General features: G+C 38.3%; 1 protein-coding gene across 6 annotated transcripts in view; it reads right to left on the bottom strand.

The window, feature by feature from the left end:
- The window catches only part of LOC103216223 (AMSH-like protease), a 139,932-nt gene that overhangs the window by 86,667 nt on the left and 34,345 nt on the right, over nucleotides 1-18,920 (bottom strand). For 3 of the 6 annotated variants that reach the window (XM_007963489.3, XM_073019163.1, XM_073019164.1), the window contains exons 7-11: nucleotides 18,715-18,839; nucleotides 16,548-16,685; nucleotides 11,993-12,105; nucleotides 10,941-11,040; nucleotides 9,876-10,195 (exon numbers count right to left, since the gene is read on the bottom strand). In XM_007963489.3, the coding sequence (XP_007961680.1) occupies nucleotides 10,139-10,195; nucleotides 10,941-11,040; nucleotides 11,993-12,105; nucleotides 16,548-16,685; nucleotides 18,715-18,839 (533 nt within the window). In that variant the 3' untranslated portion in view covers nucleotides 9,876-10,138. Of the gene's footprint in view, nucleotides 1-9,875; nucleotides 10,196-10,940; nucleotides 11,041-11,992; nucleotides 12,106-16,547; nucleotides 16,686-18,714; nucleotides 18,840-18,920 lie in introns of those variants that run through there. The other 3 variants (XM_038009235.2, XM_038009239.2, XM_038009236.2) reach the window with 1 other exon arrangement.

Below are 18,920 nucleotides of genomic sequence, written 5' to 3'. Positions count from 1 at the left end.
GAGTCCTGGGTCACATCTAACACCCACTGAGCTAGAATCTCTGGAGCTGAGGCTGGAAACCTGAACTTCAATCAGATTTCCCTGGTGATTCTTATGCACATCAAAATTTAAGAACTACTGGAATATGATCAAGGGAAATCTTTCAGCTGCAAATTCATGCTTCCCAGGCAAGGACACCTCATAGCCACTAGATTTAAACTTAAGGATTAGTGTGCAGATACCTGCCACCAGATCACTTTCATAATTGAAGCAGAAATGGCCAACCATTGCTGTCATCTCTACAGGGTTTCCTTGGAGTAAAACTGGTCGGTTGCACTGCTGTACTTCATATTTACCACCAGGCAGCATGAGCGCTCTAGTAAAGAAACATTCTTGGAACAGCCTCTCAGGCTGAAACAGCCATGCCCAGAGGCAAAAATCAGGCAAACCAGAAGCACCCACTGAATATGCATTAGTGAAATGGTCTTTCCTTGCGAGCCACTCAACTGCAGTGCCTAAGCACCCTCCTCCCAGTCATCCATCAGTAATTCATCCCCTGATTCCACTAGATGCCCAGTGACTTAAGAGACTGGGCTTTGCACAGGTGGCTGAGTCCCCTTCATGAGTGTCACACCAATCTCCAGAGGAGATAAAACCAGCAACATATAGGTTTGACAGCCTTCGGAATCCTCTTCTCTCCACTAACAATAGCAAACCACACTCTCAAAGGAGAGGAACATCCTTCTATGACTACAGAGTTTTCCCATGACAGGCTTCTGCAACTCTGGAGGACAGCATGGGTTTCTAATGACATTAACTCACATCACGCAGCCATTACTGTGAGCAGATGTGTGGGAAGAGGCATTATTTACTTAAAAATAATCCTCTGTTGTCTCAGGAGGCCGAGGTGAGCAGATCACCTGAGGTCAGGAGTTCAAGACCAGCCTGGCCAACAACGGTGAAACCCCATCTCTACTAAAAATACATAATTACCCGGGCGTGGTGGCATACACCTGTAATCCCAGCTACTCAGGAGTCTGAGGCAGGAGAATTGCTTGAAACCCGGAGGCTGGGGTTGCAGTGAGCCAAGAGCGTGCCATTGTACTCCAGTCTTGGCAAAAAGGAGTGGAACTCTGCCTCAAAATAATAATAATAATAATAATAATAATAATAATCCTCTGTTGTCAATGTGGTATCCTTTGTGCAGCTAGGAAATTCTCTTCAGAAGAATTTCTAACACAGAGCGTCTGACTGTAGTTAGGGAGGAGGCTGTCTGGACCAACATACACTTGCAATCCAACCAGAAGCCATTGCTGTAGTTCAGCTTATTCAGAAAGAGATAGCCTCCCCCAAAAAGAGAGAGAGAGAGAGAGACAGAGAGAGAGAGAGAGAGAGAGAGAGAGAGAGAGAGAATGGGGCAGCCTGAGATAGGGTTCTTCCTTGTCAGAGTATGAAGTAATGTTTATTCCTGGGAGAGCAGAGTCAACTTAAGTAATGTCTGAAGAACACTATGAGCTAGGACAGATAGCAGTGTCAAGGAAATAGAACTAGGCAAGGTTCTGCCTGGATGGAACCCTCAGCCAAGTGAGGAAGACGGGCATTAAATAAGCACTTGGGCACGTTGTAAGGGGTTCAAAAGAAGAATTTTATGGGGTATTGGCTCTTGTAGCCATGGGCTCTAACTTGAGCCAGGGGCTCAGGAGAGGCTGCCTCTCTGAGAAGATAGTGCTTAAGCAGAGACTTAAAGAGTAAGAATTGAGTAGACCATAAAAAGGGCTGGGGGCTAGAGGGGGTTGAGGTTTGGGAAGGGGAAGTAGGACCTGCATGGGACATGTTCCCAGCAGAGTCCCAGAGATGTAAGAGTGCTGCACAGCTGGGAAAAAGGGAACCCCAAAGAACTGGACCACACACACAAGTGTGACCATGACTTCGCTATGATTTTCCAAAGTAATATTCATAACATTTTTTCTATGAAAAAATCAGACACCAATTTCAAACAATGGAGGCAATGTTGAATGAGAAGTATGGCATCTCTGGACCATCTGCTTTTCCTGAGCATTTCACCTTTCAGGTTAAATTAATCATCTTATATCTGGGAAATGAACATGCAAACTTCGCCACCTCTCAGTCTAATTTATTCATGGAGGCTGTAGTTCTCCCACAATGTCCTCCTTAGAGCAATTTCTAGCTCCTTCTGGGCTAAAGGGAATAAAAATGATTACTACTTGTCTGGGTTTGAAACAATGCTGTCCTCAAGGAAAACTGATGATGGAACAGGCTTCCATATCGTGAGGTTAATGACAGTTTTCCAGAGGCCTAAAACTCAGGGGTCCTTAAGCAGATTTCCTTATCCTTGGAGAAAAGTATGTGGTACTGCAGACATACCACATCAAAAGAACTACTCTTCTTAGTTCTTGCCTTCTGTTTCTTCCCCTCCACATTTAGTTTTGAGACTTAGTCCCCTATCCTTTCATTGAATCAATTATTTTTCCTCCTTTAAGACCTCTCCGCCTATGCCACAACCTGAAATTCCCTACAAAATGACCTAAAATCATGTAATTTCAGGCCTTCCTTAAAAAAAAATGACATCCCCTACTCAGGCAAAAATATATTAAACAGGTAAATTATATTTTTCAAATTTAGAATGAGCCCTTGCTCTTAAAATTAAAAAAAGTCTATGATTTCAGAGAGATGCCTCAACATAGTATTCTTCCTTATGAATGCTTAAACCACTGACTTTGATGGAAAGCAAGAGTAGTATTCTAAAGTGCTATGACTAGTGCCTTTTGTTGGTTGCTCTCTTTTTGTATTTCTAATCCTACCCAGCTGAAACAGCTGACCTAACCATCCTTGATAAAAATAAATTCTCCCTCTAAACATGGTGGTAGTGACCTTGATAAGGACTCGGGACTGGTGTCCCACAATACTAAGAGAGTGATGGGAGTGAGTGAATTCTGGAGGCTTCAGACATCTTCATCATCAACTTTATTTTACTATTAAAATTTGACTTTAGAGGAATTAAGCTGACCACATATTGCTCTGAGAAAAGGAGAATGAGATGCTACTTTTTACTAGGATGGCTATAATAGGATGTAGATTAATCAGACACTTTATATGTTGCTGTTGGGAATATAACATGGTACAGCTGTTGTGAAAAACAGTTTGGAGGTCTCTCAAAAACCTAAGCCTAGAGTTACCAGATAACCCTGCAATTCCACTTCTAGGTATAGATCCAAAATAATTGAAACAGGTGCTCAAACAAATGCATGTACAAGCATGTTTAGAGCACTACTACTCACAATAACCAAAAGGAAATGTCTTTTTGTTTATTGTGTCCATTAATGGATGAACAAACAAAATGTCATCAATATCCATCAATAGATGTCCATCAATGTCCATAAATGGATGAATAAACAAAATGTGGTATATACCTAAATGGAATGTTATTCCATAAAGATGAATAAAGGACTGATACATACTACAACATGGATAAGCCTTCAAAATGATACACTAAGTGAAAGAAACCAGACACAACAGCTAACATATTGTACAATTCTACCTGTATGAAATATCCAAAATAGATGGATCCGTATTGAATGCAGATTGGCAGTTGCTAGGAGCTGGGGAGAGAGGGAGGGAAGGGGAGCAACTGCTTAGTGGGTGATATGGTTTGGCTGTGTCTCCACCCAAATCTCATTTTGAATTGTAGCTCCCATAATTCCCACCTGTTGTGGGAGGGACCCAGTGGGAGATAACTGAATCATGGGAGTGGTTCCCCCATATTGTTCTCATGGTAGTGAATAAGTCTCACGAGATCTGATGGCTTTATAAGAGGAAATCCCTTTCACTTGTCTCTCATTCTCTCTTCTCTGCTGCCGTGTAAGACATGCCTTTTGTCTTCCATCTATGATTGTGAAGCCTCCCCAGCGAAGTGGAACTGTGAGTCCATTAAACCTCTTTTGCTTTATAAATTACCCAGTCTCGGGTATGTCTTTATCAGCAGGGTGAAAACAGACTAATACAGTGGACAAGGGGTTTTGCTTTGGAGTGACAGAAATGTTTTGGAACTAGATAGGGATGGTGGTTGCACAACATCAAATGTGCTAAATGCCACTAAATTGTTCACATTAAAATGGTTACTTTTAAGTTACGTCAATTGAGCTTCAATAAGTTATTTTTAAAAAATAAAAAACATACTGCCTTGGGAAGAACCTTGATAAGTACAAAATTTTATTGCTGAAGACAGCCAGATGAATCAGTTGATTCACATGCCTTATTTCTGTAGGTAAGGAAATTAAATTCCCTAAAAATGATATAATTTGCCGATGGCCTTTCCCAAAGTCAAGAGCACAGCAAATCTCTTCTAGTTGTTTGCTTTGCTTTCCTTGTCTGTGAGCCTTTATATTAGGAGGAAACATAATTGAGCTTTTTTTCTTTTTAAATCAATCTGTAAATGCCTTTTTCTCTTGGAGAAAATACAGAGGATAATTTTTAAACATCCTCTTCAGACTCAAGAATATGAATTAACCACGCATTCCATTGGTACATCTGGGACCCAGTGAGACAATGACTAATTCATGTAAACAATTGTAATTTTTCACTGCCAACTCTTGTTTACCTGATAGAGATGCGCGGGTAATCCTCCTTGATAGAGAAAAAAAAATCTAATTATCTCCATTTGGTTTTAGAATGTCTTGTGGTCCAGATAATGCCAAGGCATTTACTTCAAGCAAACAAATTAAATAAAGCCAGTTTGCAATGCTCTTAATCTACCTTCCCTCCCCCAGGGTCCTGCTCTGTTTTCTCCTCTCTCATCTTCCGCATCTCCTATCCCCATCCTGAAATCTAGCAAGCTGTAGTGACAGACCTTAAGAGTATCACAGGCTTCCTTTCTAAATAATGTTCCCTTCCCTGGATTTTCTTTCCCTTTTCCATTTCTGTATCTCTGGTTGTTCAAACATATACAGGAATATGGATTTTACTAAGTCCTTTAGTTATAAAAACATTGTAAAATTAAAACATTATAAATATACAGCAACATTATTAATATGAAAAGATATGGCTTTAATTAAGAAGTTATTTTTGTCAAAGAAGTTTGTTTTTCCATGAGGCAAAATTTAATACCTAGTATGATTTAATCAACTGGCAATTCCTTTTGCAAAATATCCTTTTAATGAGTAATTTCTTAAATCTATTTGAAAGCATCTTCACACCAGATCAGAGGTAATATAATAAAAGCTATTCACATTCTTATTGGAATGTTACTTTTTAATATAGTAACTATGGGATCTCAGAAGATGTACAGCAGAGCCTCCATATGGCACAGAAAAAAGACAAGAAACTAACTAGTTGGCACTCGCCTAGTTATGGACTGAATGTTGGTGCCCCCGTCATTAATATGCAGAAACCTCATCCTCGTTGTGATGATATTTGGAGGTGGGGTCACTGGGAGATAATTAGGTCATGAAGGTAGAGTCATACCCTCATGATAGGATTTGTGTCCTTATAAGCAGAGACACGAGAGAGATGATTTCTCTCTCCTCCATTTGAGGGTAGGGCAAGAAGGCAGTCAGCTGCAAATAAGGAAGGGCGTTCTCATCAAGAACTGGACCATGCTGGCACCCAGATATCAAATTTCCAGCCACCAGAACTGGGAGACAGAAATACAGTGTTGTTTAAGTCACCCAGTTTATGGCATTTTTGTATAGCAGTCCAAATGAAGACCTGTCTTTTGATACTTTAAAAACAACAATGTCTTCTTGGACATCAGTGTCCTAAATCTCTAAGAGCCACTAAATCGTGTTTTCATCAGTTGTCCCCGAGAAAGTATATTCTGGCCTTATGAAGAATCAAAAGACTAGAAAAGAAAACAAATTTCTTAAAGGAGCAGAAAAGCTCTTTGCATCTTAGTTGTCTTCCCACTAAATAACAAGCCAAATTCTTTTAAGAACAAAGAGTTGAAGGTCTACCTTTCTTTCTTAATCATTGCCAAATGCATGACATTTCTCAAGCATTTTCTTCACAGAAGATATTCGCTTGCCAGATAATTCTGCAAGACATGCCAGAAGAGAAACATCTGCTTTCCACATTTAGGACCTCTTCAGCTGGTTTTGCAACAGAAACCTCAATCTAAGGTCAAATCATTGTAATAACACAGTCTCCAGCACAGTTGATGTGGTTGCAATGTGAAATGAATTGGGAGAAAACAGAAGTGAACCAGTGTGGCCTCAAATAAAATGTCAAATTTCCACAAGTAAAATCCTACTAAAAAAAAAAACCAGGAACAATTTGAGTAGCTGAAAATAATCTGCAAACATTCTGCTTTGCTCTTCTACAACTGACAAGGTCTATGGAAAGCATGATTTCTGCCCGGCATGACAACAAAGAAAGCCATTTCCAATTCAGTCTGTAAGGAAAAAGGAAATAAACAACTTCAGCAAATATTTATCGGGTACCACATTAGTTTGTGAGGGCTGCCAAACAGAATACCACAGACCGGATGGCTTAAACAACAGAAATTTATTTTCTCACAGTCCCGGAGGCTGGAAGTCTGAGATCTAGGTTTTGGCAGGGTTGGTTTCTGAGATCTCTCTCTTTGGCTTGTAGATGGCAGTCTTCTTTCTATGTTTTCCCATGGTCTTCCTTCTGTGTATGTCTGTCCTAATCTCTAATTATAAGGACACAACTTATACTGGATTAGTGCCCACTCTACTAGCCTCATTTTAACTTAATTATTTATGTAAAGACCCTATCTTCAAACTTGGTCATATTCTGAGGTACTGGGGGGTTAACGATCTCAACACATGAATTTGGGGGACACAATTCAGCCTATAACGAATACATATACAGTGTCAGGCACTGTATGCAAACCAATTAGCATTGAAAAATCAAAGGAAGTTCTTAACTGTTTCATTTTTTTCTACAGAAACACAAATCTGAAAAGAAATGAAGAATCATCTTTGCCTTAGGATGTGGCAAATGGAGCTTTGGAACTGATGCATATTCAAAAGAAGGATCTCCTGCCCTAGCAACACAGCAAGACCCCATTTCTACAAAATAGAAAAAAAAGAGCCAGGTGTGGTGGTGAGTGCCTATAGTCCCAGTTACTCGGGAGGCTGAGATGGGAGGACAGCTTGAGCCTAGGAGATCAAGGCTGCGGTGATCCATGATTGTGCCACTACACCCCAGCCTGGGTGACAGTGTGAGACCTTGTCTCAAAAAAAAGAGAAGGTGCTCTTTGCCTGTTGTGAAAGAGACCTTCCATAGATAGCTTATCCAATGAACACTGATGCTCATGCACATGTGTGTGTACTGGCATCTCCAGGTTGGTTAACATGGTATCTGCCTCGTGACCAGTTCATTACTTAGTGATGTGGTCACATTTCTGTTGGTTCTTCTTTCAGACACAGCCCCAGGGCCTCATTCTGGCAGCCAAAGTCAGGTCCCTGGTTTGCCGCCTCCAACAGTCCCACTCTGTGAGACCCTGGTTAATTTGGTTTGTACTTTAAAAAAAAAAAAAAAAAAAAAAACTTACAAAAAAATTACAAAAAAAGTGCCAAGAATGTCTCCCTTATTTATGAAATGCAATATACTTTCTTAGTGAAAAATGGGTTCTCTTCTAACTTGCTATTCAGAAGGGACATAATGGTTTTGCATACTCATAGCTTCTCTTTCTAGTCTTTCTGGAAATCTAAGATGCTAAATGTTCTTAGCTCTCAACTGAGTCCTTTCTATCTTTAGGCACCATTCAATGTCCACAGCTTTTTCATCGGACAACTCTCATTTTATATCCTCTTAGTGTATTACTATAATTTTTAATTCTATACAGAGGATCTCACTCATTTATCAACTATCCATTGTCCCAACAATTATTTTTACTTGAATAAAGTATATAATATTTTCCTTTGATCAAGTATATCAGAATATCATGGTGTGTTTAAGTGTTAAGACACTGAGGACAGCACCACTCAGGAAAAAGTGAGGTGTCTATGGAGCTAGCCTTGCAGAGTTAATCTGCTCTTAACTAGTGGTGGCCATAGACTAAAGTGTCCATGCACAAGGTAAGCCAAGTTCTACTTCTGAAGTCTGAGACCTAAGCTCTCCATAGCTAGAAGATGCCATGAAACAGAAACAAGCCATTGACCTGCCCATAGTAGGTGATTCTGTATAAATGAGAACAGGAACAGAATTCAGGTGACATTGTACCAGAATTGAGGATTAGACAAGCAGGGAGGGATGTTGTATTAGTCCATTCTCATACTACTATAAAGAACTGACCAAGGCTGAGTAATTTCTAAAGGAAAGAGGTTTAATTGACTCACAGTTCTGCATTGCTGGGGAGGCCTCAAGAAACTTGCCATCATTGCAGAAAGGGAAGCAAAACACGTCCTTCTTCACATAATGGCAGGAAGAAGTGCTGAGCAAAAGGGAAAAAGCCCCTTATGAAACCATCAGATATCCTGAGAACTCTCTCACTATCATGAGAACAGCATGGAAGTAACCACCCCAATGATTCAATTACCTCCCACCAGGTCCCTCCTACTACGATTTAAGATGAGATTTGGGTTGGGACACAGCCAAACCATATCAGATGTTAACCCATCCAAGCACAGTGTACAGAAAATACCACTCTTTGGAATGTGGAAATCATTGAACTAAGCAGTGGAAGCTAGTACATGGAAACATGAGTTGTTTAGGCAACTCAGATACAATGTCACGAGGAAAGCAAAGGAAGGGATAGCTGAGGCTAACACAGAAGACAGTGGGAAGACAGAAGGATACATAGGATTAGTTTGGCCCTGTTGAAAAGTCATGGAGATCCAGGAAGAGGTGACTGGAGAAGGAAACTTAAGCGCTGAAAAGAAAAAAGAAAGCTGGACTAGAGTAAGGTAAGGCCCTAAAGGATGAGAAGGGAGATTAAGAAGTGATCACAAGTTTCTTGATCAAGGAAAGGGTTGTCAGTCCAGGATTTCCCAACGTGCCTGGGAGCAATGTCTTCCAAGATAAAGATGTCACCTGCAGAACTAGTCTTCAGTGTCCTGAAGGACCTATTCTCAAAGAACTCAACAATATCACTTCCATTCTGCCCTCTGTGTATCTGCAGCTAAAATTTCTCCACATTGTTTCCATCCTCAGGTTTTTCCCACCAATTCAGCTTGCTAACAGAGTACCCAAGTTTCTCATTCCTTCTATTTAATCTGTCTCTTTTTATCCAGGTAAATGCTTGTACTATCTAGGTAATAGCCACAAATGCCATTTCACACCTTACTAAAACATTACATTTATGCCACCCTATTCAGTTTCAAACTTATTTGATTCTCTTTCTCTGGGGACTAATTTATATAGAGATACCTTTAATGACAAAACTTTCCAAACTATTTTCTGATTCATTCTTTTCGACTAAGAATTACCAGTTATTTCTTATGTCTCATTTCTTCTTCCTATCACCTCTGTCCATGTTCACAGTAACAGGCTTTGTACTTTTATCTGAGCCCTTTTTAAAAAATTCCTCTCTCAAGCTTCTCTACTTTTAGTCTTCTAAATCAAGTTAATGAATTGTCTGCTATCTCAGGCCCTCTGACACCTGATCCCCTGAGTAGAAGCCTGTTGTTCTTGTATCTTACACAATGATTCACTGCAGAGATATCTCTCTGAGCCTGGGATTTCATGACACTGAAAACATAGAACAAGCTTTATAAATGGCAGCCATATTTCATCTACACATGGAAGCTGCTCACCTACCTCAGGGGAAGGTTTCAGAAACAGATGGTCTGCTTTGGAGACTACATACACTCAGAATTTCTTATTTGGAATTACATTTTACATGAATAAAAAATACAGCAAATCATCTAAAGCTCTAAAAATGTATGCAGAGACCTCTATAAATACCAGACATGTTGTTTGCAGCACAATTTATTATCTGGTCATAGTATTTGGGCACATTATTAGGTACCGATTTAACACCACGTAACCTCTCTTGACACAGAGCAACCCAAAAAGAAAACTTCAAAATGTGCAACAGCAATAAATATCAAGCTTTCTGATCTAAAATGTATAAATATAAAATATCAGTCATTTCTGGAAACATCTTAAGAAAATCCGGCAACCACATGTCCGTGAGTAGGTGTCTGATGTTGACGGTGCTTACATTCAGAACATATCACCTCAGATCCAACACAATTATTTTTATGTCTTTTACCAACACATGTTTGCATATCTAGGAAAGAAAAAATTGGTTTTACTATATGTTTGATTTTAGCATAATGTTTACCATATGATTTTCTTTAGGGAGGGAGTATAGATGTCCTAATTTTAAATTGCTCCTGATTTTTAAAATATTTCCAATCAGAACAAATACAATCACATTTATTAATTTCAACAAAAACAAAAATATTTACAGGGGTTGCCAAATAATTTTCATTTTAAGTAAATTCGAATTTCAATATAATATTCTCTGATGTTACAGCCACAGAACCGCCAAAAAATTAGGAAAAAAAAAAAAGGCGTAGTCAAATGTTTCTTTTGGACTATGCAAAAGTAATCAAGAAGTATGATCGTAGTTTTCATACAATTGCTATGAAAAAACTAATTTGGCCATATCAAGCAGAAAGAACTCATGCGACATTTTAAATGCCATTTTCTATGAAAATTGGTTACCTATTTGGACTCTGAAGAAAACTTTTAAATATCATACATATATATAAATGGAAAGGTAACTTTGTGCACCATTAATTCTGCTATAGAAATATTGATGTTTCCTTGTAAATACAATTATTTTGAGAATAAATCAGAAATTAAGTATATAGATAGATTAATTTTCTGAGATAAAACTCCAAACTAAGCAGTACAGTATTTTATCTTATATTAGACTTATATTAGACTGCTACTATTTATTTAAAAACAGGTTGGGGGGGGCAGTGAATAAGAAATACCTGGAAAAATAACTAATATGATGTACTCACACTGAACAGCCTGGGCTCCTTGGTGTGTGGATGAAAGCCCTTTTTTTTACAAGCAGAAACCTCAAGCATGCCAGCATTCGTGAGCCTGAAGATGCCAGTGCTAAATTTCAGAGTGAAAACAGGTAGAAAAATTAAGGATCATTTGGGCATTCCAGATGATTTATTTGAACAGCACACACATACATATTCTTCAAATGGGATTGAGAACTCACAAACTAGGAATTCCATAGTGAGTTTTTTTTTTTTTTTTTTTTTAAACCAATGACTGGCCCAGAGGAGAGAAACCCAGGAGGAGGCAATGCTGCTGCTAAGAGCCTGCAGGATCGTTAAGGGGACAAGGCAAATAAGCTATTGTGTGTGACCCCACGGGAAAGGCCAAGGCCCCACCAGAGAGTCCCACAAGAGGAAATTACAAGTGGCAGATATTTTGAATTCTTCTAATAATGTTAATACAGATTATAGCAATAGCAAATATGTATTGAGTGCCTGCTGTGGTACCAGGCACTATGCTAAGCACTGTACATAGGCTATTATCTAATTTCATCTTTACATCCATCCCTGATGGGCAGGTATCAGGGATGAAGAGGCAGAGGCCTTCAGTGGTCAAGTATCCTGCCTAACACAACACTTGAGGGGTGAAGCCATGATTTCCATATGTTTGTTTGATTCCCATGCTCATAACTACTCTACAATAATCAGTGTCCCCAAAGCTAGAAAGGTTTTTTTCTCAGCTAAGACTAGAACATTTCTTATGGTAGAATATAATACAGCAGAAATAAGTCCTAAAAAGGCTAACTGGGATAGCATCCTTCTTAAATGTTATTCACTTCAAGGTCACGCTAACAGAAGAAAGAAAATCAGTAATTCTGCCACAGAATGGACCTGAAACTGCAGAGCTACAGGTCGATGGCAGCTGACTGCCACCTATCTCTTTTTCCCGAGGGTGTTGTGTGCTTGCCAATCCAAGTACCACAACCTGGTGTCTGGACACACAGGAACCCAGCAGCCCTAGACAAAGCCTTCTTTGGGCTCCCCTGAAGAGTCACACTTACTCTTTATGCTTTGGTGAGCAAACAATGGCAACGGCCTCTGGTAACATGAGTTGATAGGAACAGTGAGTGTGAAGATCAACGCTGGATAAGAATGCAGTTTGAGTGGGATGCGTCTATAAATAGAAAAGAAGACAATTTTACTAGGATGGCTGTCTTAGGCAAGGCCACAGCTTATTTTAATAGAAAATTCTGTTTTTTAAAAAATTATTTTTAACCATTTAAAAATAAGGGATTTTTAAAAAGGTTTTGCTGACATGATCTTTCCCTTTATGCATTCCTATTATTTGCTATTTTGGAATAACTATGACTTTGAGAAGAGGCTCCTAGAAGTGTTGGTGTACTTTCTTCTTTTGGGGATAGAAAGAGCTGGAAATTAATTTGCTAGGGGCTTTAAATAGATTCTCATAGCTTTATCACAACTCATTTATGAGATATTTATTTTATTATCTGAATTTTACATACAAGGATCCCAAAACTAAGGGAGGTTACATAATGTGCCTGTGGTCACACAGCTGGTAAGTAGCAGAGCTGTGATTGGAAACCCTGGACACAAGATATGCATATACAACATTAGGAACATTAAAAGGAAGTTTTCACTAAATAGACCACATGTTGCTGTGTATCGTTTTGTGGATTGCCATTTCCTATAAATGGGAGAATGGGAGACTCCAAGTTGTTAAAGGTATTTTGGACTAATCTTGCATAGCAACTAAATATATGGGGAGGAAAAAATGGGGATTATAAATTAAAAGAAATCTGCCAAGTTTCTGGCTACATACAAATGTGTTTATGCATGGTCAATCAGAGGTTCATATTTGAATATAAGAAATAAATACACATCTAGTTATTTTAAAAATTCATATTAAACCCTAATTACTCTTGAAAAAAAGAATGTGACTATTTTAATCATGAAACAAAGATTCTTGGCACCACTGTCTAGATCCTGACTCCATTACTCATTAGCTATATGACACTGTGAAGATTACTTAGCCTTCTCTTGCCCATTTCATCATCTGTAAAATTGGGATAATATTTTCTGCATGGGATTGTTATGGAGATGAAATATGACAGTCCATTAAAATTCTTGGAACAGTGCTTAGCATATAGAAATAAAAGTCATTAGCTGTTGTTATTGCTGTTGTTATTTTAATGTCTTTATTAACTAAAAGGCACAGATCCATAGTAGTAGCTAAATGTCTTTACACAAAACTATATTCTATTAAAGAAATGTAAGATTTTAAAACAATTTTTAGGCCAGGCATAGTGGCTCATGCCTGTAATCTCCACTTGGAGTGGCCACGGTGAGAGGATCAGTTGAGCCCAAGGGTTCAAGACCAGCCTGGACAATATAGGTAGACTCCATCTCTATCAAAAAAAAAAAAAAAAGTTGTTTTAATTAGCTAGACATGGTGGCATGTGCCTGTAGTCTCAACTACTTGAGGGGGCTGAGGTGAGAGGAGCACTTGAGCCAGAGAGGTTGAGGCTACAGTGAGCTGTGATCACTCTACTGCACTCCAGCCTGGACAACAGAGCAAGACTCTGTCTTTAAAAAAAAAAAAAAAAAGCAAGAAAATGTTTTTTTCTACTTTAATAGAATGAAGGCAAAATCAGATGATTATTTACAGAAAGGTATATGTTCTGCAAGGAAAAAATAACACTTGGCCTATAAAAACTTAGATCAACAAAGGAATGGAAATTGTCCTAACTTTTAAAATGCAAATCTTCAGTAGGGGGTACGAGTGGGAGTATCTGACAGCCTGTTATCTTACAAGGAACACCTTCTCTTTGTAAAATAGAGGCTTCTATGTCTTTGTGAGAAATTAAAAATTGTTCAAAGAAACTATAGTGCTGCGGAGGCAGCAAGCAGGTTATCATACAGACAAATCACTCTGCTTGTCAATTTATTTCCACATGGAATGCACACCACATGACCTGAGTCCTTCATTTCTGCCAAAAGGAATTATGTCTATTCCAATGAGAACACTTTTCCCATGGGAGAATGAGGCTCCCATTCCCTCACTCTACGGAAATGAAAATGATGATGACAATGATAACAATGGCAGCAGATGCCATTTATTGCAACTGTATAATGTGAACTAATCACTTTCCATGAGTCATATCATTAAATTCTCACAGCAACAAGATAAGTGCTATTATTATCTCCATTTTGCAGGTGAGGAAACTGAGGTAAGCAGGAAAGTGAGTGACTTGTGGATGCTCATAAAGCTAGTTAAACCAAAAAGTCCAAATTCAAATACATGTCTGCCTGATTCTGTTTCAGACCTTTTTTCCCTATGACTAATTTGTATTTGAAAAAAGCCAGCTCTGGAATTTGTTGCTATTATTATACTTGATAAAAAAAAATCATAAAAAGTCATTACAATCACTGAGGTTTAGAAATGTAACATTTTTGTATTTTCATCCAACCACAATAATTTGATATGGTGAAATGAGTTTAACAAAAAGTCCTAGAATTCAAGAATTATGCTAAACTTATTAAACAACGTACCTTCATAATTGCATGCATTATGTTCACAGTAGCTCATAAGGGGAAAATTTTTGTTTCTAATTTGGAAAATGTTTTGTTAGATAAACTAACATTGACTTGTCAATGCAAATGCATAATTTAATAGACTGTCATTCTTGCTAGAATTTGTTTTGCTTTAAAATGCATTCTTGTTACAGAAGTCATGTTAAGCTAAATAAGGCATTCTTTTTACAGAAATCACGTTAAGCTAAATAATATAGCAATTTCCAGGCAAACTGTAATGCATATTACTTACTGTTAAGTAAAGCAAATACACATATGTAGAGTTTTACAAACTCTTCATTATAAATAATTTCTTGCATTTGAGAGGCAGTTTATACTTTTCAAAGAGTTTTCACACCTGGTATCTTGTTTCCTGTTCACAGAAATCCAGTGAGGAGAGAAGGCATTCATTAGCCTCACTCAGCCAACGAGGGAATCTGGAAACCAGGCTAGAAGTCCTAACTGATAGAACATAATAATTTACAGGTGGAGTTGAGACTAAAGTCTCCTGTACTCTCCAGAACTGCATAATACCAAATGCCTAGGAAGTGTGTGTGTGTATGTGTATGCTGCCCCTCCCCAGTGCTTCTCTATAAAACAAGTAAAAATGATCATGTATCATTCCTCAAGGGCACTTGGAGGTCCCCAGAATGTGTCCTGGAAATTTTCTTGGCCAGTATCCCATCTTAGAGGGATGGCTTATTCCAGCCTGCTATGGTTTGAATGGTGGGGTCTCCACCAATATTCATGATGAAACTTAATCCTCAATGTAACAGTATTGAGAAGTGTGGTCTTTGGGAGGTAATTAATCACAAGGGCTCCACTCTAATGAATGGTATTAAGATGCTTGTGAAAGGGCTTAAGGTTGAAGGGAGTGCTCTCTTGCCCTTCTGCCTTCCACCTTCCACCCTGTGAGGACACAGCAACAAGGTGCCATTGGTGTCTAGTGAAGGCTGCTTTTGGAAGCTGAGAGCAGCCCTCACTAGACACCAATGCTGATGCCTTGATCTTGGACTTCCCAGCCTCTAGGACCAGATAAAACAAATTTCTGTTCTTTTTAAATTACCCTATATCAGGCATTTTGTTATAGCAGCAAAAACACACCAAGACGTTATCCTAGATCCAGCTTATGTGAGACTAAATGGAAAAAATTTCCCTCAGCTGGATTGCACTATGGCTAGAAAGGATAGATTATTATCACCAATTATAACAGGTACAATTTTCTGAGTCCCTCAAAAATTGTGCCATGAAATTCACCAATAGTATCTCATTTAATATGAACCATCCTGTGAAGTCAAGTATTATGATCTCCATTTTATGGATGATAAAACTGATGCTCAGATTGCTTAATAACTTGCCAATACTCCTACAGTAAATTCTTAGCACAGCCAAGATTTAACCTCATGTCTATTTGACTTGCTCCTATGATGGCCTGGTGGATGTTGGAATTCAATGTTTTGCGCCCTATCCTCTTGCCTTACTCTGTGGCTGTTTATACAGTGATGCATACATCGTTTGCCTATCTGAGGGGTGTCAGGGAGTGTAGCTGATATATACAAACACGTTTAAAAGAAACATTTTCAGATATTTTCTTAAAATAATCTAATTTAGACCCACATTAATAGTTGTGTAGCCAAATTAGTTAACAATTTGGCTAAGCCTTCACTAGGCTATGTAAAATTATCTAAAACAAATCACCTGATTTCCAAATGTTACTCTCTTTCTTCCTACCTCTTTTAACTTTAGATGATACGAAAAAGCAAAAGATACACGTTCTCCAAATCCAGATTTGACAGATTTAGACACAGTCTAACACTGAAAAACATGCCATAATATGATGAACTTTATTTTTTTAAATATCTGTTATTCTTTTCTCTTTGCTTGAGAACCACTACTTAAATGATGACCTTTATTACATTTGAAAAATTTTAAAAGAAGAAGCTATTTAAATGAAGCTAAACTTTTTCAAGGAGGAAAATAGTACGCCACACAAAAATAAACTGAAACCCAAAAGGTCAAACGTACATGGATCCATCCTAGAGTGAGGAGATCATGTTGATCCTGCACATTGAATAATTCCTCTACATTCTCCACGTCACAATAGTCTGGTCCCGCAGACTGCTTTGGCACAATTACATGAGTAATAGTAAATTCATTATGTGTCTAAAAAACAAGTAGCAGAAAGAATGACATGCATCTGACACACACACACACACACACAAACAAAAAAAACAATGGAACAGGAAGTGCAATGTTTAAGACTAAAGAGTCCCCCAGTAGGGGTGTGTGTCCAGGTACAGGCACCACTTACCTTATCCCTCCCTGTACCTGGACACACAACCGTTCCCAATTCAAAAACAAAGTCCCAACAGTAAAAATGGATTCTTTTCCAAAAGTTTGAGACTCAGTTGTTTGTAGCTTGAAACCCACTTTCACAATAGAAAACATAACATAAATAGGAATTTGCATGCCAGGCTTCTGTGGAAGTTTAGTTAATAAATGATGTCTTGATATATCTGTAATGGAAAAACTGAACAAAACAAGGACAGATTTGTTTGGAGGGGGAGATACTAGTTAAATAATTTTGTGGTGTTACCAAAAGGCATTTCTTAGGGTTGTGAAGGTTGATGGTTTTGTTTTTATATTACTAATTATATTTAATGTCACTTCAAGATTTAAGACATTCTTCGAATGTTGCGAGGACTCACTAGGATCTTCTGTAATTAAGATAATGTTTTGGATTTGCAATCAGATAAAGAGAAAGGAAAAAACAAATTACTCCCCTTAGGCAAAAGATAAGAGTTGAGAGGAAGAGGGTTGTGAAGTGCCATGGGATGCTGAAGGAAGAGATGTTCCTGCAGTGAGAGGCTGTCTTCCCTCAGGCAGGCTGGCCTTTCTCCGTCCAGAGGACCATCCTCTCTCTAGCCTTAGGGCTTTCCTGCACACTATGCACTGCTCCTTTGCCCTGATTTCAACTCTTCCCTCCATCCAACCTCTTCCTTTATGTATTCTTCAGGCCTAGCTCAAACATCACTTCTCAGGGAAACCCTTCTCCACCCTTCAGACAAGGTTAGATTTACCAGTCACACACTCCCATGATTCCCTGCACTTGCACAGACAGCACTCAGCCCCACTTGTCATTAGTCATCTGGGTCTTCACAGCATCATAAGTATCATGAGGCAAGCTGTTGCAGGACACCAACTGCTAATACCCAGCACATTGCCTGGCACATTTAGATATTCGGTAAATGTTTGTCTGACAACGGAGTGAATGAATCACAAATGAATCAATAAATCAATCTGAATACAACACATGATGTGGGGGTGGATGCTTCAATAGCACACTGTCTCCTTAAGTGCAACAGAGGTGACTGTAGATGCCCATTCTCCTGTGCTTGCCACCAATGGCTTCCTCTCTCTTGGAGGGAAAGTGATGACAGAATACTGGAATGCAGCAGGAGATTGTGTACGGAATAACAATGTAGTATTATTCATTAAAGCAGAGGTTCCTAAGCTAAATTTTGAGGACTGAAAATATACCTGGACCCAGATATATAAACTGGCACTCAAAACAGACTATGAAAGTACACGCCCAAAGAAACATTATTTATCTTTGTTGTAGATAGGAAATTGAATGCATCTCCTTTCTTTCATCTCCTTCTATTATGACCTTGTCTTTCATCATATACTTATGATGACATCTTCCATAATTAAATATGTCCTATGCCTATAGGCTTTTGTTGAAACTACTGCCTTAAACTAAACAACAAAATCCTAGTTTTATTCCATGTGTATCTCAAAAAGGACAGCAAGATAATACATGCCACAGATGAAGTTAATTATACGAATGTATGTGAAGCTAACAATTGCAATGAAAATTTGATTTGGCAACCAGATAGATTTGGAAACCTGAAGACCTATATTTCATACCATTTTTCTAATTAAAGATTTAATTAATAGGTTGATCTTTAGGACAAGTTTTTATAGAGTCTCTGAAATTTTACAATCTATTTTCTAGAAGGATCATTCCATTAATAATGACAGTAGTTTTATAAAGTTAATTTGTGTAATGTTAATTTCATAATACTGGTAACTCTTAGCATGCTTTTATTCTGTTCCACTTATCAGAAGAAATCTAGTACTATTAAAAGTATCCTATGCAGATACATATATATAAATATAAAGATCATACCAGTTTTCCACAGAGTATTCCACAGGTTTCTATTCCTCTCACTGTATTAGATTCTGCCAGCTGCAGAAATTTGTGGCAAAGATCTTTTGGCAAAACTACACATCGCAGTCCTTCAACCACTAAATCTAAGAAACGAAAAAAGGAGAAAAGGCTAAAAAACAAACTGTATGTCCCATCTTTCAAAATTGCTATTGGCAAGCAGTTGC

Source organism: Chlorocebus sabaeus, chromosome 9 (genome assembly GCF_047675955.1).
Source record: "Chlorocebus sabaeus isolate Y175 chromosome 9, mChlSab1.0.hap1, whole genome shotgun sequence".
In the NCBI taxonomy this organism is placed as follows: Eukaryota; Metazoa; Chordata; class Mammalia; order Primates; family Cercopithecidae; genus Chlorocebus; species Chlorocebus sabaeus.
Note: the sequence above shows the minus strand (reverse complement) of the source record. Positions and strands in the feature narration are given on the sequence as shown.